Consider the following 20,133-nt stretch of genomic DNA (forward strand, 5'->3'; position numbering starts at 1 on the left):
AGTTGCTGTTGTTCAATTCACTTCATCATTAAAAAGTATTGGTATAGGGAAAATAAGAGAAATCCATGGGCCATAACAAGACAAGGATTCATTAAAATAATAAAAGAACATAAAGATCACATCAACTTCGCCAGTCTGTAAGTAATATTTCACTTTCCAAGGATGATCATATAGGTCGAGGAGAGAAGAAAAAAAGAGGTAATGTCTTCAACAAGAGCAGCAAGAACAATAGTATGCAATCACCACGAGCAACAATTACTAGTTGGAACATCCTGTGAAGGTTTCTGTTTGAAGATGTTCTTTTTCACACCACTTGAGCCTTCAGCCAATAGACTTGGTGTTTCTAATATCTGCATTTTGATTCAATATCATCATCATCATCAGTAATAGTTACATCAGAAACAGCAACAAGCAAGAGAAGAAGTAGCCATCAACATTCACTTCAATACATGGAAATGAGTCCCCCCCTCTCCCCAATGGAATACTCAAGAAGTACAAAGAAAATTGCTACCTGAACTCAAAAACAAACTAATACAACAAAAGAAACACGAAGGAAAAAGCTAGCATTTGATTTACCTTTAAAACAAGCTCCTCAAAGCATTGCTCCACGTTGACTCTAGTTTTTGCACTACATTCAAGAAATAAGCATCCATATTCCCTGGCAAAGTCAATTCCCTCCTTTTTCGTGACAACCCTTTCACTTTCCTGCAAAAGAGAAGATCATGTGAATAAATCAACTGGAATATAAGAACATTTTGATGCAGTTGATATAATAAGATCATTACACACAAACTATATAAATAAATACTCGGAGTATATGGACAGATATTCAATGCTGAAAAGGTACTAATTTGTCCCATGTAAACAACAAAAACATGGCATCAAACTTACCAAGTCTTTTTTTTTTTCCTTTTTTCAAGTTACTAAGTTCACTCTGCAAAAAGTTAATTTATATCAATGATTTTAGTTCTGGTAGAATTGTACCTTATCAACTTTATTGCCAACAAGCATCTTGATGCAATCCTGGTTTGTTGAATATAGATCAATTTCTTTAGCCCATATATCAGATAGATTTGTGAATGTGTCTCGTCTTGTTACATCATAAACTGTACCAATTCCCAAAACAACAATCTTGAAGTTAGAGAAACATAAGAATTATAAAAACCATCACTCAGTTGCTTCCAAAAATATGTGATATAATTTTAACACAGCTACAGATAATTATTTACAATTCAACAAGATTGTATCCCTAAAACTCTAACAACATTAATTATTCATGAAATTGAAGTGCATCTACAAAAAGATGCTAATTCCTTGGCAAGAAGACTCATTTCAACGGTGTAAAAAAGCTAAACTAGGCAATTGCTGTCGTCTACACCTGTAAATGTGGAGAAGCTGTAAAAAAGAAATCTTTATGAATGTAGAACTTTAGAACCATTCAAGATGGAAAGGGTATATTCCTACTTCTTCCACAGAAACAAGAGAACAAATACAATTGGCCAAGGACAAGATAACAACACGAGGAAGACTGAAAAATAAGTGAAGCCATGTACCCATTATTATCCCTTGAGCTCCTCTGTAATAAGAACTAGTAAGTGTTCTAAATCTCTCCTGTCCAGCTGCAAAATGAAACAATTCATAAAATTAGCATTCACTAACCAAAGCATGGCTAATGGGTAAATCATACTCTTATAAGTTGTGACAGACAAACAATCACATTGCTGAGACAAAGAGCGAAGCTCTATATTGTTAGAATAAAGAAAAACACTATGGCCAAAACATTGAGAACCTCATTTCTCTCCTTATGCACGGGCATATTTCAATAATAAATATTAATCAGTTAAACTCTTCTATTAATTCATCATTCTTAGAGGAGAAACATTTCGTACGAGAAATTAATCTCCCTAATCAACAATTTAGGTCGATCATGATACATCAATCATGAAAAATCAACTCATTGATATTACAGCATCATATTAACAGCGCATAAACCTACTAGAGTTCCATTTTTTTTGGTCCCATGACAAAGATATTATTATATATAAACAATAGATATACAAACATGATTTCATATATATTTCAGGAAATAAATAATTAAGTAACAAAAATTACCTGTATCCCAAATTGCAAGTTTCAACTTTTTCCCACCTATGGTAACATGCTTTACCTTGAAATCCACACCTACAAAAGTTAGCAAAAGTTAAAATCATTTGAGGTGCTTCATTAAAATGTAATCCCACAAATGAAGATGACACTCTGAACCAGGATATATCATTGATACAAAACACTATTTCCCTTTCCCAAATGCATGATATCACATGCAGATGGGCACCAACTTCCCACATGCTCAAGTATACATAGTGCATAAATAGTTCATTAACGCTCCATTATTGCACTTTGAGCACAATTGCTCTCCTGTGGGCATAAGCCCCAATATTGCAAGTTATGTTCTCTAATTCTACTTCTCATGTGAAAATTTCATTCCTGTGATGCATAAAACTCTCTCTGTCTCTCTCTCGAATAATACCATATCCCGTTTCCTCAGTGCATGGTAGAATCAAGAAGCACTAAAGAATGTCATTTCACATTACATTCTAATTCACACAGAATAACTGGAACGACCCAGATAAAATTTGGGGAAGATATAAGAATGAGGTAACCTCACCTATTGTAGGAGAGAGATCCTCAAAAGTCTTGGAAGTGAAGCTCAATAGCAGGCTACTCTTCCCCACACCAGAATCTCCAATCAACAACAACTTGAACAAGTAGTCAAACTCCGGTTGACTTGAAGACGATTCCATTTACAACCCAATAAGCCCAAACACAATATCTCCTATAAATCATCAATGCTTAGCCTCAAAAACACAAAATCACAATCACTGGTTTATAGCCACACCCAGATGACAGATAAACACAGGGGAAGAAGATATACCTGAGATTCTGAGAATTGGTTGAAGGGAAGATTGAATGAGATCCGACGTTGAGGTTTTGGTATAGGAAGGAAGAGTATAAATATTAAGAGCCAAAAAAGATAAAAGGAGAGATTGCAGAGAAACAAAGAAAGCTCTAAAGTCTTCTTCTTTCTTTCTTGTAAGTTGTAATGGCCGTTTTCACTTTTGTACACCGATTGCTTCGCTTATGCGTTATGTTACGGTGATACAAGGACTATTTTCTTACATTGTTTCTGAGATCCTTAGCCGTTAGATCAATTCCGATTAATATGCTTGCCTTGCCGCCTTGTTATAGAAAGCTCCAGGGCTCAAATACAACACTCAACCCTTAGAAGTTCTCAACCAAAAGTCCGAGATCCATGGCCCAATAAGCCTATGCAAAGATAAAAACCTAGCTTGCAAACACTGGCAGCTCTCGTCGGAGAAGGAATCACCACCAGAAAGAACACTGTGAGCTCTCTAGATACAACTACCATCGGAGAAGGAACCGCCACTAGAAAGAACATAGAGATAGAAAGGAATATTCAATGAAGTATCAGCATTCAGAGGCATAGAAATTCTATGCAATTTACTATGTTATTTGCTAATAATGGACTTAATTTACACTTCAATGTATTTTTTTTAAATAGAAATTACGTCTTTTAAATTTATTTAAATATATTTATTATTAAATTAATTCTATAAATATTTTAAAATATTTATTTATACATCATAAAAATTTAATAATAAATATATTTAAATAAATTTGGGTTTATTTAAAAAAAAATTATTAATTTGGCAATTTCAATCTCAAACTATTTAATTAGTTTTAAACGTTTATTTTCGTCTGTATAAATAATCAGTTTCAAATCCAATGGTGCCTCTCAATTCGATTTGAAAATGTTGTAATTACTGAATTAACCTCACCTATCTCCTGTTTATAGTGTTACCAACTTACCATAACTGAGGTTTTCTTTTATTTATTTATTTATTTTTGTCTTTTCTGTCCCTTTACTCTTTGACACATTTGCCCATCCTTCCTATACATTCTCGTCTGCATCCCCTATAGAAAAAAAATCCAGAGTAGATTCTAACACCAAGTACAACTCATATTTAAAAAAAAAAAATGAGTAGGTTATTAATACGTCCATTTAAATTAAAAAAGTATTTTACTTTTTGGGATTATTTTTTATTAGTTTCTACTTTCCTATTTAATATGAATTGAAAATGTAAATTCTATTAATTTTAAGAATACTCTAATAATATATTAATAAGAGTGAATGATATATTTGAAAAAATAATGTAAAATTTATTTTATAAACTATTTTTTCTTAATTTATATAAAAAAATTGTAAACTTATCTTTATAAGTGGGGAAATAATTAAAAATAAATGTACATGTGATATGAAATTAATGTTAGATTTACTAATATAACTCCATTTCAAAAAAACAAAGATTTACTAATATGACTGATGAAGATATTTGTGATAATTATTTAAATTTGAGTTTATTAATATTGTACTTATATCCATTTAAATTTGAGTTTATTTATTTAAAATATAAAATTTAAAGTTTTTATAGACTAATTTTGTATTCAATTTAATTATATAAATAAATTGTCAAATATATATTTATATCTTATATTATTTTAAATTAGCCATGAAACACTTTATTTAAATTATGATCTATAAAATTCTTAAACTGATAAAAAAATTATAATAAATAAATATAAATTGATTATATCATTAATGATTTGTTAAAAACCGTTTAGAGTTATTGCTAACCGTATACAAAATATTGCTAGCCAGGCTCTAAATTTCATTTAGTCGCAAAAATATCGTTCTAAAATTAGTCGCTAAATTTAATATCATACTCCCATATAAGTACGCAGTATTTAGTTTAAATTAAAAATATCAATTTAATTGAATTAATTTAAAATTTTAATTTAATTTTTTATTTATTTCAGTTTGATTAGACTTTTAATTTTAAAAATTTTAGTTATTTCGGTTCAGTTTAATTTTGATCAGAAAAAAAATTAAAAATTAATTATTTCAATTCAGTTCAATTTTTAATTTTAAAAATTTTAGTTATTTCGGTTCAGTTCAATTTTGATCAGAAAAAAAAATAAAAATTAATTATTTCGATTCAGTTCAATTTTGATAAAAAAAATTAAAAAAATTGAACTAAACTGATTAGTAATAATAATATATTATTTTTTAATAATATAGAGATTAAATTATATTAAAATTAAAATATTTCAATTAAATTTTAAAATAAAATGTAAAAAATAAAAAATTTATTAAAAATTCAAACCGATCAAACCGAATCGAATCAAATTAATTCAAATTGAATCGATTCAATTTGATTTCTGATTAAATCGATTTGATTTTTATAAATATCAAAATTTTAATTTTTAATTTATTTGATTCGATTCGATTTTGAACTGAACCGACTAAATACTCACCTCTACTCCTATCCTAAACATTTAATTAAATCATCACTAAATTAGACATCTTTTTACTCTTCGGCCAAATTCCCTTTTATTTTTATCTTTCGTGTTTCTTATAAGTGTGGCTAATATTTTTAATTCTAGTTGATGATAAGTTGAAATTTCAATTTTTTTAATGAATTGTGAGATCTAAATATTATTGATTATCTTTTATTCTTTCAGTATTTATATAATTTCAATTCTTATTATTAATATTATTTTGTTAATTTATCAAAACACGATCATATTTTCAAAATAATATATTGTTAGATTGGATACTTGAAATTCATAATTGTTTGAATTATTTAACAACTAGTATCCTATTAAAAATTGTATGATATAAATTAAACTCGGGTTTAGTTTGTGGTTAGAATTTAATCTCTCTAATTCTTAACACGGTTGATAAATTAAATCCAAATAGATATTTTTTGAGTTATTTATTGATTAGAGTTAATTAGTAAATATTTTCTAATTAATTTTTAATTATATGAACCGTTTTTATAATTAGAACTAATTTATTGAAATAAATAAAAATATTTTTATTTTCATGATCAATTCTTCACGAATGAAATAAATCCTAATTTTCAACTAAAATTTATTTATATTAATTTAATTTTTTCATAATTATTATTTTTTAAATTATCTTAATTTTTATTTTATTTTCATTCACCACCAAAACACGTTTACTTGTTTATTTTTTCTAGTTATTAATTAAAAATTTTTAATATCAATAATTTTTTATTTCGACTCTCATTATTTTTTTTAATTATTAATAATATAATAATTTATTATTAATTATTATAATTTTTATAAATTTAAAAGTTAAATACGTTACGATTTTAATTAAGTATTTAATGGATTAATCTCAATTAATATATGAATGCATATATATATATAATAGTTTAGATAATAAATAATATATAAAAGAGAAACTTAATTTCTAAATAGAAACTAATCTTAAATTAATTTTATATATTATTTAAACTTGTAATAAAAAAATATAACGGAAATATTAGGTCTGTATGTGGTCCAAAATCAGTGATTTTAAGCAAGTCTTGTATGGTATGAATTGGGTAACCATAAAAATAAACCATAACGTATTGTCTTTAACTGTGTTTTTGATTTGTATGCCTTGCTAATAAGGTAACTTCATTGTCACTTTATGTCCACATACTCATCATTTCAATATCTTATTATTATTTTTCATAACTTAAGTTTTTATTAAAATAATATTAAAACAACTAAAGCACATTCATAATTTAATTTAGACCATATAATTATAATGTACGTGGTACATTGCAAGATTAAAATAATTACTTATAATGAATTCAATAAATTATTAATTATTTTTTTATATATTTGGTTCTTATTAATATTTTCCTTCAAAAAAAATTTTCTTACCAACCAAATTTAATATTTTAAAATTCATACGTTGTCTTCAAAAACGTTCCCTCACACCCTCACCAAATGTTAGGTCCACTCTGCTATATATACATTGCTCAGAGCAACAGACACAGCCACACTCACTCCATAGGCAAACAGTAAGAGAAGCCTCCAGTAGCAATGGAAGAAATTCTGGTGGTCATCGTAGGAGCTGGGCCTGCAGGTTTAGCAACTTCTGCATGCCTCACCTATATGAATATCCCCAACCTAGTCCTTGAAAGAGAGGATTGTTACGCCTCTCTATGGAAAAAAAGAACCTACGATCGTTTGAAACTACACCTAGGGAAACAATTTTGCGAGCTTCCCCACCTGCCCTTTCCCACTGATGCACCCACTTTCATCCCTAAGAATGGCTTCATTAGCTACTTAGATGACTATGTCTCTCATTTTCGCTTAAACATTCGATACTGTCGTTCTGTGGAGTCTGCTTTCTTTGATGAGGGTTCAAAGAAATGGCGTGTTGTTGTGGAGAACAAGGCTTCGAATGTTACTGAGGTTTATAGTTCCAAGTATTTAGTTGTTGCAACTGGTGAAAATAGCGAAGGTGTGATTCCTGATGGTGTCCCTGGGCTCGATAGCTTTCAAGGGAAATGCTTGCACTCAAGCAAGTATGAGAATGGCGAGGTGTTCAGAGGCAAAGATGTTTTGGTTGTTGGATGTGGAAATTCCGGCATGGAGATTGGCTTTGATTTGTATAACCATGGTGCTCATACTTCCATTGTCGCCCGTGGCCCAGTAAAAATCTCTACCTTTTATTTTTCGTTGATTTAACCTAACCACCTTTTATTTTACGTTCATTTAACGTAACAACGTAATATAAATAAAAATATCGTTATATATATTTATTTACTCATTTATTTATAATACGTATAAAATTTATAAATTTAATTTTTTGCGATCACTATAAAAAATAAAAAAAACTAATTAATGTGATATATTTTGATGTGCAGGTACATATGGTTAACAAGGATATTGTATTGATGGGCATGATAATGTTACAATATCTTCCATGCAGCATAGTGGATCCAATAATTCAGATGATGAGCAGGTATAAGTTTGGGGATCTCTCCAAGTATGGCTTCCAAAAGCCTAAGGAAGGTCCATTTTCTCTGAAATTAATAACTGGTCGATCTCCTACCATTGACGTTGGTGCCATAGAGAAGATCAAATCAGGGGAAATCCAGGTTCATGAAATAGTTACTCAACCATGATCATTTCCTCTTTAAATCTAAATTAACATATAATCCAACTCATGTGGCATCATATATAAGTGCAGGTTTTTCCACCCATTACAAGTGTAAATGGGAAAAAAATCAAGTTTGAAAATGGCAAGATTAATTCATTCGATGCTGTTATACTCGCCACCGGATACAAAAGTACTGTCCGAAACTGGCTCAAGGTATATATATATATATATATATACGTATAAATAATGCATGTAGATTCGATCTAATTTAATATACGTATTTTTGTCTTTTTCCAAATGATGCAGGGTGGTAATGAGCTTTTTGATGATCGTGGGATGTCCAAGCAAAGTTTTCCAAATCACTGGAAGGGGAGCAATGGACTTTACTGTGCTGGATTTTCAAGCAGGGGGTTGGCTGGGATTTCAAGTGATGCTAAAAATATAGCCACTGATATCAGTTTTGTAATGGAATAATTAAATAGAGATGAATGCTTGAAAGTTATAGAAAAAAAAAAGGAATTGCTAAATATGAATTTAATTAATTATATATCCATTTTTAATTAGCATGCAATTTGGTTTGATAAGTTATAAATTAAATAGTGCCAATTTCAATTCTGACTATTTATCATCTTGTTTTATAATTTTTGTCCAACGCCAATATCATCATATGTTTTTTTTTTTATTTTTAAAATGATTATTATTGATATTCATAAATTTAGTCTGATATATATCTGAATAAATATAAAAAATTTTAAATTTTATTTTTTAATTTTTAATTTTCATTAAAAAAAAAATGATGACGGATGCTGCTGCGGACTTGGCCAAGTCGTAATAGCTTCACACCCCACTAGTAAGGTATAAAACTAAGGGCCTGCTTCCTTGTCAAACTGTTCTTCTTAAGTTTTTTTTTTTAGTCAGTTTTTTATTTCAATACAAAATGAAAAAATCATGAAAAATGCAATTAGTTTACTTTTATTCATTTATTAATCTTTATTATAAAAAATATTTTGAAATAATTATTCAATTTTAATTACGAAAATATTATGATATAGTTTTTAATTATAGAAAATCATAAATAATATTATACTTTAATATTTGTTTATAATTTGAAAACGACAATATAATTTTTAATAAATAATTATATTAAATTCGTGTATTTTATTTGTTTATTTATTTATTTACAGGTTTCCTGGAAAATTCCCTTGTAGAAGACAAAACCTTACTTTTAAGTTCTCGCTGACGTAGTAAGCTCTACCTTCCCCAATAGATGCAGTATACTTCTTGGCCAACCACTTCTCTTAGATTTTCCAGGAATTTTTTTTTTCTTTTCAGAGTTGAAAAGGATTAGGGGATCGGAATTGAACTAAAGATTTCTCTAGTTTAACTTTAATACAATTCCTCGAGGAATTGAAATAAGATTTACAAAGGATAATATCACATCGTTTTGATTTATACCTTCTGAAGATTGAAAATTTTTACAGGAATATATTGGGGGAAAACTAGAAAAACACTACGACTGTTTATTTCTCTCTGTATATATGATATTGTTCTCTTCAAACTTCAAATTCTTGTAGCTGGACATCCTTAGACTTCAAAGGAACATATTCTCCAAGATAAACTTCAAGGTGATCGGACAGGGCTGATTTATCGATATTTTCATGGTGATAAGATTTGCAGACGAAGTAAATCACTGTTTGGATTACTAGTAAAAACAGAAACAGCTTAAACAGCAACAAGAAACAAATTATTCCATATGATACCCTATTCACCATGCCTAAGTATCTCCCATGAACCACCAGCTTCTCAAATGCTACCTGAATTACGAACAGAGACAGATTCAGCTTCAAGAATATAACTGTTGTTACCCGCATCTTCCCCTTTACTAGAGCCCTGCTCTTCGCCATGGCCTTCACCCCACAAGCCTCCTCTAACACGGACACAACACTAGCCAGCTGCCAGATTATGCTCATGTACGTAACACCCACCAAGTACAAAATCAGCAAACCAAAGAAAGCCACGAACCCAATACTTGTGTCTGAAATCAAAATTGCCCATGCAACAAAAAGCAGGAAAGCAAATACGTTATAGGCCAAAAGAGCTGCAAAAATACACAAAAAAGTGACCATAAGCCTCTTCCAAACCATAGGGACTACGCTAATAACGTTGGCGAAAGTGACTTCTCGGCCTGTGTAAATACTAGCAATGGTGTAAACAACTGCTGCGGTTGATAGAAGGGAGAAAATAAGAAAGAAAGTGAAGTATGCAATCTTGAAGAGCCAGAAATAGGTCCATTCGGAGGAGAGAAGATCGTTTAATTTCTTGTATCTTGGAGAGCCAGCTCTTGCATGGTCTAACTGTATTTCATCATCGATGATATTGGAGAAGATGAGATCTGATATCTGGATGTGAGATAGGAAGATGAAAGATAGAGGGAGAATCAGGGCAAGTGTTATCTGGGTGAAGATCTTCCTCCATGTGAAGATGATCTTGTAGGATTCTTTGTATATGTCTAAGATTCCAAGAAACTGCAGCTCTTCTTGTTCTCTATCCATGGTTAGATGATCAGTTTCTTGAATGATATAGCAGAGGAGGAGGAGGATTGGAGGAGAAGAAAGAATTGAAGATAAGAGGATGGAAAATTGTAAGGATTATTGACAATTAATGAAGATTGGACTTTTCTTGGTTTGTGACTGCCTCTGTTTTTCCAATCAACTTCCAACATAAGTGTATTATAATGTTAGGGGAATTAGATGGATTTAGTCTATTATAGATTTTAAAATATAAATATGTGAATTTTTTTTATGATGACCCATTTATTTTAAATTGAGTTTTTTAAATTGGTCAAAATATCTTTCTTTTCTATTTATGTGATTTTGGTTTATATATATATTATATTAAATAATATAATAAATTAATAACGGTTAAAGGATTAAAATTTTATAATTTTAGTGATTTTTTGGCTAAATGAAGCTTAAATTTAAACCTTTAAGCTAATTGAACAAAAAGTTAAAAATGGATTAAATCGAACAATCTCAGGTAATATATAGGAGTAAAAAAAAATTTATAATTTAGTCTCTAGATATTATTATTATTAACAAGCCAAATTTATTAAAACGTCATTATTTTTTCTTTCCGTCAACGAAATAGTCTTTTTATTCTTTTTTCCGTTAAAAATAGATAAAGAATGAGAGAAAATTTTTAAAATCTAATTTTACTCTCAAATAAAACTTATTATTTAGTCATTAGATATTGCTATTATTAATGAATCAGTATCTATATTTTTAAAAATATATTAAAATATCCTTATTTTTTCTCATATCTATTAAAATATTTTTATCTTTTTTTTATATCTATTAAAATATCCTTATCATTTCTTTCCATCAATGAAATAGTCCCTACTCCTTACAAAAAAAAGAAGAAAAAGATGACGATGATGAAGGAGGAGAAGAAGAAAAAAAAGAAGAAGAAGAAAAAAAAGAAGAAGAAGAATAAAAAGAAAGAAAGAAGAAGAAGAATAAAAAGAATCTCTTTCTCCTCTTCTTCCTCAAAAAAGAAGAATGAAAAGAAAAATCGAAGAAGTAGAAGAAAAAGAAGAACTAAAGAAAAAACAAGAGGAGAAAGAATCAATGAAGAAGAAAAAGAAAGAGGAGAATAAGGGGATAATTTGGTCTTTTGTTATATTTCTAACGGCAAAAATAAACGGAATAGCTATTTTATTGACAAAGAGAAAAGATAAAAATGTTTTAATAGGTTTCTGAAAATGTAAAGACTGATTTGTTAATAATGATAATATTCAGAAATTAAATTATAAATCTTCTGCAAAAAATTGAACATTAGGCTATTATTGTACAATAGAAAGTAAATAATTCAAAAATTTCAAAATAAATCATTCGAAATTTCACTTACTTTTTAAGTCTAAACATGCTTTTGTATTTTTTTTTAAAATAAGGAATGGAAATTAGGGGAATAAAATATTTACTCAGATGCACGTATCACTAAACTAAGTCATTGAGTGTAAAGATAAAAAATGCTTTTGTATTGTAATTTTTAGATTAATTATGGACCCTATACTCTGTTGAAGTATATTCAGCTAAGAAAGACTATTTCATAGCAGAACAGGAAACGAGGAGACATTCCCATGATTTCTACATAATTTTGCAATTTTACCAGTCCACATATCCATGTCCTAACTATGGCCGCAATGGCACGCAACTCATTTCCTGCCACATTCTCATTAACATCTCTTGTGGCAGGCTGCAGGGCTACCTGACGTACTCCACGATGGAGTTGCAATCCTCAACCACCGATGATTCCTGTCCTGGTTGCAACATGTTACCGTTCCATGTCCGCATTGAGCTTGTGACAGTATTTCCAATTCCAGAGCAAGAATGCTCGTCTAGAGTTGGCAGAGCAGTTCAAGAACTCGGTGGGGTGTTGCAGAAAGGTAGGTTCAATGAGAACTGGAATCTTTCAGGACAATGCGTCATGTGCCTGGAAGATTTATCAGTTGGGTGGGAAGTTAGTGTCTTGCAACGCTCGCATATATTTCATCAAGATTTTACATTCAAGTCGCTGCAGAGGAGTTGCATGTGCCCTCTCTGCTGCTACCATTTCCCCTTCAATTTATTGAGCTTTGGTTGGGTATCATTAACCGTCTTCCTAATCATAAAACATGGAATTCATCTAGGAAGTTGTTTGTGATGCAATTTTTCTTTCAATGTATATGGAATATCTTAAATTAAGGTCTTTCATGGTGTTTGATTCCTAAATATTAAACTCTTTGATGCTAAGGCATATGAAAAACAGAAGCAGTGCTGCTAGGCCCGTGGGATCTAATCCAACAAACTTTATTAACCCTGCAACACCAACATAGGATTCCAGAGATCTTTGAAAGATAAGACACACGAAAGTTCAATAAGCCATACTCGCAAATACACGCATTAATAGAACAGTACTGTCCTATATATCTATGTATACACATATATATAAGGGAGATAACCCAGAAGCTGTAGTTAATCTGGGCTTTTACTTCATGCAGCAGCATTAATAGCAATCTTCATTCCAGACTGACAGTGCCCAGAAACGCTGCATATGAAGTAGTTTTGTCCCTTCACCAGTTTAATCTGATCTTTCCCTGATTTATACACTTTTGCTCGCGCCGGAGCACTACAGCTGCTGTAACCTGCTTTGTTCACAGCTACCACATTGTGGGATGTTGCATCATAATTGAAAACTGAAACATTTCGAAGAGATCAATTAATTTTGTACGAAACATCCTTAATCACCTGAAGCTGAAACCTTAAAAATAATGACTAGTGTTCATGCAAGAAACGCAAAGAATTCTGCTAGCTTTCTGGAACATTAAAACTCACCTAGTGTATCACCAGCTTTAAAGCGTTTTCCTTTGGGCCAACTATCCACATTAAAGGTCCAACCACCAGTGTCTCCAACAGTGTAAGTTGCTGCATGAACTTGGTGGGTGAGAGCCACCAGGCAAATTAGTGCAGCCACAGTGAGTGTGGCTGGACTTGCACTGCCCCTTCCCTGAGCCATTGTTGGAGCTGCTTTGAGTGAGAGGTGAAGCAAGTAGGAAGGTAAAGGTGCCTTTTTATAGTAAAAAACAAGACAAAGAAAGCTATGACTACACTCACATAGAGGGACCTGTCTGTTTGAAATTGGGACAAGGACAAGACATAAGTGGTGATTATTGAACATCAGTATTGATTAAATAATGGGTCGTCAACTACTCCACTAAGCTTCCATATTCAGCTTTAGGGTTAGATTAAATGGTAGTTAATCAGATCAATTTGAATAATTTTTGAATTCATTTCCACAAATACTAAAATCTAAGAGTAGGTAAGGGTTAAATTTAAGCCAGTGATATTATCAACAGTGTACTGATTGCAAAGAGATGTTGACAGAAACATTCATGAGCTTTAACTCTGGGATTTGTTTATCTATTTTAACTTTTTTTAAATGTGGAGAAATCATTTAAGGCTGAAAGTTTGAAAGGGTTAAAACACTTTTCTTTTTGACTAAATTCACTTGCTTGAAGCTGAAGCATACACTATCAAATTAATTTTCTCAAGTAATTATTTGAGACTATGATTGAATATGGTAGCATAAGATTCTGCATAACAAGTGCATCAGATTGAGGCAGGATTTTCTGATGATGTCCATGACTGAAGTTTCAAAAGTTCTGCAGTTGTACATACGAATAATTGTATTATAAAAATTCTCCGATTTTACGTGTCTTGATCTTAGATTGTAATGGTTTCCTGTTATTGGCAATAAAATAAACTTTGTGCATAATGGTAAATTAAGGAGGGATTCTTATCTTAGTTGATGATCTCAAAAAGCTGAACCACTGAGTTGATCAATTCCAAGAAGGTGGTTGAGCGAAAATCGCGATATCGAGATATGAACTTTGATTATAGATTCTGTCTCGTACAACTACAATTACTGTAAATCCATATCAGGCAGAGTCATTTGAAGGAGATAACTTGGGATAGCTCTGTGATAGGATTTTGCTGACACTTGGGCTTTTTCCTATGTTTGTTTAACCCATTAAGCAATAGGCTGATATCTGCTTGTGTCCATTGGTTCCACAGCCATAAATGTGTTCAAAGCCCATTTTTTATAAAAATAACTCATATTTTAATAGGGTAATATTTGCTACTACCCTTACCCATTATTATCTGTAAATTATCCTTTAATTTAGATGTTTTTGAAGCCCTTTTATTATTATCATCTTTTAGAATATTGATAAAAATGAAGATGTCAATATATAGTGATAATAAAAAAAATAATTTTAATGTTTAAAGAATTGGATTTATTATATGTATTAGTCTTGATTTTAACTATAAAGTCTAAATTTATCGAGGAACATCATTAACTTCTAGAAGAGGTGTGTGATTCTTTTCTTTTTCTTTTTCTTTAAATATTTTATGGATGCTACTAATTTATATTTATTATAATTTTCTTTTTTATTCTCACCTTTCTTCTTAGTGTTATAATTGTGAAAATTTCTGTGTTTTTGCCAGCTTTATATTAAAAAGTTTTATCCAATCTGTTTTATATATTTGTATTATATATATATATATATATATATATATAATTTAATTTATGATAAGATTAAAATAAAATTGTACTGTGATTAGTTAATCTCGTAAAAATAATATGAAATGATTCACAATTAAGATAACTATTTCGACGATAAATTCAACTGAAAAATAAAACGAATACAAGATATTTTTAAAATTTAAGAATGGTTTGTGTAAGAATTAAATATTTTTATTTATGCGACCATTAATTTTATATTATAAAAGAATAAAGTTAATTATAGTATTTTTTAAGATTCGGCTAATTCTAACTAATTGATTGGAGATTACACGATTAATTAATTAGTAATTTCATAATGAAAATTTATTGAGTTGTATTTGCTAATAGTAATTTTATATAAAAACTTGACCTTTTTAAAAGAGAACGAGTCTTGATAAAGAATCAGATATTACAGTGTCTGAATCTTTTTTTTCACGGACGAAATCACATATTACTTTCCTAGATTTTTGGCAAGTAACCCTATCTTATATTTTCGTTCATGGATTTTTTTGGATAATTATTGTATTACATCAATTTATAATAAAAAATTAATTAAAATAATTAAATATAAATAATAATAAGAATTTTAAAATATTATGTTATATCTTAATATTATCCTTATAATTTATATTTAATATTATTTTTTCATAATATAGAATTTATATAGAATTAATCATAATTATAATTATAATATAACAATTGTATATATAATGATTGTATTATAAATCTCAATATCTAATTTTTTTGAATATAACTCTCTTTCACTCTTGAGAAATTTTATAATAAAAAATTAATTATAACAAATTTTCTTATAAAAAATTAATTATAATAGATTTCATATAATTAATACATTAATGACTAATACCTATTTGTTTTATATACAATTTTTATTGTATTTTAATTACTGTATTTAATTAAGTTAACACTTAAAAAGTTAAAACTAGCCATAAAAGTTTATCATAAAACGAAAGTGCTTAATATATTCAAATGAATTCCTTACAGAAGTTGCATTTTCCAATTCAGAATAATTAATAAAACTTATTCAATTGTGGCTAGCTATGGGGAAGGTAGAAGCAGCCTCAGGAGAATAAATGTAGGCATTATTGATTATTAATTTTTTATTAATATATTCTATTACTATTAATACGAAATTATTTTTTTTAAATAGAAATTGGGAATTAGATTAGTAGAACATATAGGATCTCTCAGATTTACTCAAATGCATTTACACTAGACTTAGTCTATGAACACAATACGAAATTATTATTATTCGATTATATAATAAATTCTTTATACATATCCTGAATTTTCACATTAATCTATAAAATTTGTATTAATTCCATTAGTTTTCTTACCATCATCTCCTGATAAAGGTTAAGGAGTTTCAAGAAATTAACTTATTATTATCAGAGATAAAAGGATTCTGTATGTTTTCATAGACAAACTTTTTGAGTTTTTACGTTAAATGATTTCTTGATCGTTTTCATGCGGATGTGTAATATGTTGAAGATATAAATTCTATCAATGGCATAAACAATCTAACAATTAATGAAGTTATTATTGGCCACTGGAAAAATTGATGAAAGATTTTCCTGCTTCAGATCTCTAATCTAGAGAATATATGTCTCTTGAAACTCACTGAACTGTCTAAATCATATGTTTGATTCAGGGAAAAATAATATGATATATTCAAAAAAAAAAAAAAAAAGAATTTCAGTCGAGATAATATGACAGATGAACTACTGCTACTTCATTTGGATGCCATCAACAGATTATTCACAAGATGATGAAAGAGTGAAGCTAAAATTACGTACCATTTATGTGAAAATATATAATTTCAAAGAAAAAGAAGAGTCTTGTTTGGTGATCAAGAAGATATACCCACGCCAAGAAAATCAATGAATTGAACCTCCTTGTGTCTGACAGATCCTTGATCTCCTTGTTCTGCCTGGTTATTTTTCTTGAATGCGGATGAGCTATAGCAAAAACTGGCGAGATCTTTCTTGATCATTCCATGGTTTTCACGATCCTCTTCAAAGTTTAAGCACCCAAAAGGACGTAGAACAACCCTTTTGTAGTTTGGAAGCCCCACAACAGTTGAACTCCGACACATGGAAGAATTTGGATAGCATCTATAAATGGATTGGTGATCTGAAATTTTGGAGTTTTTGGTAGTGTAAAAACTAGAATTATTGAAGAAATCTATTCCTTCCTTTCTGGGTGATAAATGATCAGCTACTGAATAGGAACAGTTTGATGGGGCAAAAGTCCAGGAATCTGCAGTGGGGTTTCGAAATTCCAAGACTCTAGTGCTGTTTTCAAATCCAATTCTTGAGCTAAACAGATCTTCAGATCTTGATTTACTTGGATGAAAATCGTCAGGGGTGGAGGAGTTGGACTCACGTAAACCTTCATGATAACTTCTTTTTCCACTTAGTTTGGATTGTTCCCTTTGTTTTCTTGCCATTATTACATGCCAGTGGTTCTTCACAGCATTGTCAGTTCGACCTGGAAATAATCTGGCTATAAGAGCCCATTTATTTCCATGAAAACGATGAGCTGCCAGTAACCTCTCCTCTTCTTCTTCTGTGAATGGTCTCCTGTTGATTCTAGGGTCGAGTTGATTAAACCACCTCAATCTGCAGCTCTTCCCTGAGAAAAAAAAGGCAAGAAAATTAATCAGGAGCCGAAGAGAGGGACATAACCATGAAACTCATCAAGTTCTTGGTTTCTGACAGAATTTCAGATGAACAACAATTTCATGGAAAGAAGATTGAGCTTTCTCTCTCTCTCTCTATATATATATATTCACCTGATCTTCCTTCTAGCTTCTCAGCAATAGAATTCCAGTTCTGAGCACCATATTGCTCAACAAGTTGCCTAAGTTTCTCATCTTCAGCAGGTCTCCAGTGACCTCTAGGACAAGTTAAACTATTTTTAGCATCATCATACGAACTAGAAGCCCCAGGTTCATCCATTATCGAAAAATGCCAACAATACATGCGATGCTGGCACCCCTTATCTTTGAATTCTTGATCATCAAAATACACCATGAGAGAAGTCGAGAAGAAGATATATAGGAGCATAAGAAAACGAGAAAGTGGGGTTGGTTTACCTATGGATGGCAAGTCACTTTTGTTGGTTTTACACGACACATTTAGCCATTTAGCCACCACCTTATATTGCGTAGAAGTTCCTGTAGAGCTACTGACCATTTCTTGGTATGCTATTGGCCCATGAACTTATTCTCACCTATTTCTTTTTCTTTTTCTTTATTTTTTTTTTCTCTTCTCTACATGGTACTATGTTAAATCAGAAACTCGCTGATGATGATGATTTACTGTTTTCTGTAATAAAAGCGACAGCTCTCCTATTGCAAAGACTGCTTTCCTAAAAACTTTGATTAGGAAGTTAATTAAAAACCCAATTATTGAATGCTAAAGACACAGGATCTTAATCATCAAATTGATCAAGACCCACAAAATTTTTGAAGGAAAATGGCAAATAATGCATATATTTACATGTTTTGGTCATTCTCTGTATACGATATGCTAGTTGTGATGACCACTAGTCATGGCTGACCAAAGAAGCAATATTTTTTATGAGTACTCTCTGATCAATTGCATGCATTTAGTAAAAAACACAGGTCAATATCAACCCTAATTAATATGCCATTAATTAATTGAAGTTTTCTGTTTCTAGAACTTCATGATTCTCTATGGTACCTGATCTGAATGTTGGAGATAAGCCTGTATAAATTTGTGTGAAAGCAAGTTGGAAATCTCAAATTTGGCATACCCTAATCTAGCGATAATATTATTTTCTCATAATTAATAAACTTCTGTAAGCATTCCTCTGCTACAGGTAACATCTGCCCTAGCTAGCTGATATAATTAGCAGATTTTTTTTAATTTTTGAAATGAAAATTAGGAAAATAAAACCTAAAATCTTTCAGATTTACTTAAATGAACTTATCACTAGACTAAATATGTGAGTGCATTAATATACATTATTTAAAAAAACAAAAAAAAAATATTAAAAAAATAGTAGTTGCATAATGGAGAAATTAATGATATGACAGTTGAGCTTATTAATTGATGATATGTATGCAAAAATAATTAATTTATTAATTGAGGAAAGGGAATATATAATTAATTAAGAAAGTAGTAGTCTAACTAAATATTAATTTTTCAATGCAAGCTTAAGGGTTAACTGATGAATATTAATATTAATGGCGTGCAAGTACAGAATGAGGAAAAGTATATTATGGGTAAGCATTTTGAATAATATGGATCCATGCAGATGCCAAATCAAATACATTATATAATTGTTTCTTAACTGATTGAGATTTTATACCCCACGAAATTAAACACTTGAAAGCTAATGTGCATAAGTAATTAATTTAATTATACATGAAGAATTTATAATTAATTAATGGTGGGTATAAAATCAGTATCTAACTAGAATTGGTGGATGTACCAATTTTCAACTCTTTCTCATCCACAGCCTTTTTTCTTTTATTTTGCGTATTATATAACAGAAAATTAGTTTTTCAAGTACCGGCCTGATTTGATTTTTCAAACTCAATCTTTTATATATTTTAGGTTAATTTGGTTTCTATATATATTTGGATATTATATTCTTGGTAGGAATAACAATAATTCATTTATCTGCATTGAATTTGTCTATTTTCAGTTGAAGTGTAAATTAGGTCAATCACTTAATACGAGAACCTCCAACCTAATTATTATGACGACAGAAAGCTCAACAATGGAAAATATATATATATATGGTCTGAAATTTAGAAAAAATAGGGTTTTTGTGTGTGCAAGTTTAGTCCGGAGATGTCACGTTTTTCTCTTTTATTTTTTTTTTCTCTTGTCTCTTGAGATTTCTTGGTGCACCTCCTGAATTATCCTGGCAGCCTCTTCAGAACCCACACATCTCAGTTACGGGCTAGACTTCCCCCTCCGATACAGATTTCC

At 30.1% G+C, this 20,133-nt stretch overlaps 5 protein-coding genes across 5 annotated transcripts; 1 reads left to right on the forward strand and 4 right to left on the reverse strand.

Moving 5' to 3' along the window:
• Positions 1-68: 68 nt before the first annotated feature.
• Positions 69-3,475, reverse strand: LOC110605884 (ras-related protein RABC1). Its single transcript, XM_021744553.2, has 7 exons — positions 2,933-3,475; positions 2,666-2,833; positions 2,113-2,181; positions 1,554-1,619; positions 985-1,106; positions 577-705; positions 69-350 (listed from the first exon to the last, which is right to left on the reverse strand). The coding sequence occupies exons 2-7, from the start codon at positions 2,799-2,801 to the stop codon at positions 240-242; spliced, it is 633 nt and encodes a 210-aa protein (XP_021600245.2). The 5' UTR covers positions 2,802-2,833; positions 2,933-3,475; the 3' UTR covers positions 69-239.
• A 3,506-nt stretch (positions 3,476-6,981) lies between these two features.
• LOC110606177 (probable indole-3-pyruvate monooxygenase YUCCA11) lies at positions 6,982-8,521 on the forward strand. The gene is made up of 4 exons (XM_021744939.2): positions 6,982-7,596; positions 7,812-8,045; positions 8,138-8,260; positions 8,354-8,521. The coding sequence occupies exons 1-4, from the start codon at positions 6,982-6,984 to the stop codon at positions 8,519-8,521; spliced, it is 1,140 nt and encodes a 379-aa protein (XP_021600631.2).
• A 944-nt stretch (positions 8,522-9,465) lies between these two features.
• Positions 9,466-10,757, reverse strand: LOC110606056. Its single transcript, XM_021744789.2, has one exon. It carries the CDS (start codon positions 10,597-10,599, stop codon positions 9,601-9,603), a length of 999 nt encoding a protein of 332 aa, XP_021600481.2. The 5' UTR covers positions 10,600-10,757; the 3' UTR covers positions 9,466-9,600.
• A 2,118-nt stretch (positions 10,758-12,875) lies between these two features.
• On the reverse strand, positions 12,876-13,646 carry LOC110606432 (basic blue protein). The gene is made up of 2 exons (XM_021745232.2): positions 13,420-13,646; positions 12,876-13,280 (listed from the first exon to the last, which is right to left on the reverse strand). Exons 1-2 carry the CDS (start codon positions 13,598-13,600, stop codon positions 13,078-13,080), a joined length of 384 nt encoding a protein of 127 aa, XP_021600924.2. The 5' UTR covers positions 13,601-13,646; the 3' UTR covers positions 12,876-13,077.
• Positions 13,647-16,876: 3,230 nt separating this feature from the next.
• Positions 16,877-18,378, reverse strand: LOC110607070 (transcription factor MYB97). Its single transcript, XM_021746125.2, has 2 exons — positions 17,961-18,378; positions 16,877-17,800 (listed from the first exon to the last, which is right to left on the reverse strand). The coding sequence occupies exons 1-2, from the start codon at positions 18,361-18,363 to the stop codon at positions 17,016-17,018; spliced, it is 1,188 nt and encodes a 395-aa protein (XP_021601817.2). The 5' UTR covers positions 18,364-18,378; the 3' UTR covers positions 16,877-17,015.
• Positions 18,379-20,133: the final 1,755 nt, after the last annotated feature.

The sequence above is a fragment of the Manihot esculenta genome, chromosome 18 (genome assembly GCF_001659605.2).
Source record: "Manihot esculenta cultivar AM560-2 chromosome 18, M.esculenta_v8, whole genome shotgun sequence".
NCBI classification, from domain to species: Eukaryota; Viridiplantae; Streptophyta; class Magnoliopsida; order Malpighiales; family Euphorbiaceae; genus Manihot; species Manihot esculenta.

Coding starts and splice junctions, on each gene's coding strand:
- LOC110605884 (XM_021744553.2), bottom strand. CDS start 2,801: ATGGAATCGTCTTCAAGTCAACCGGAGTTTGACTACTTGTTCAAGTTG. Junction 1,620..2,112: donor ACTTGCAATTTGGGATACAG/GTAATTTTTGTT, acceptor TTCATTTTGCAG/CTGGACAGGAGAGATTTAGA. Junction 351..576: donor TTGAGGAGCTTGTTTTAAAG/GTAAATCAAATG, acceptor ATCAAAATGCAG/ATATTAGAAACACCAAGTCT.
- LOC110606177 (XM_021744939.2), top strand. CDS start 6,982: ATGGAAGAAATTCTGGTGGTCATCGTAGGAGCTGGGCCTGCAGGTTTA. Junction 8,046..8,137: donor TCAAATCAGGGGAAATCCAG/GTTCATGAAATA, acceptor ATATAAGTGCAG/GTTTTTCCACCCATTACAAG. Junction 8,261..8,353: donor CTGTCCGAAACTGGCTCAAG/GTATATATATAT, acceptor CAAATGATGCAG/GGTGGTAATGAGCTTTTTGA.
- LOC110606056 (XM_021744789.2), bottom strand. CDS start 10,599: ATGGATAGAGAACAAGAAGAGCTGCAGTTTCTTGGAATCTTAGACATA.
- LOC110606432 (XM_021745232.2), bottom strand. CDS start 13,600: ATGGCTCAGGGAAGGGGCAGTGCAAGTCCAGCCACACTCACTGTGGCT. Junction 13,281..13,419: donor TAAAGCTGGTGATACACTAG/GTGAGTTTTAAT, acceptor GAAATGTTTCAG/TTTTCAATTATGATGCAACA.
- LOC110607070 (XM_021746125.2), bottom strand. CDS start 18,363: ATGGTCAGTAGCTCTACAGGAACTTCTACGCAATATAAGGTGGTGGCT. Junction 17,801..17,960: donor GAAGCTAGAAGGAAGATCAG/GTGAATATATAT, acceptor TTTTTTTCTCAG/GGAAGAGCTGCAGATTGAGG.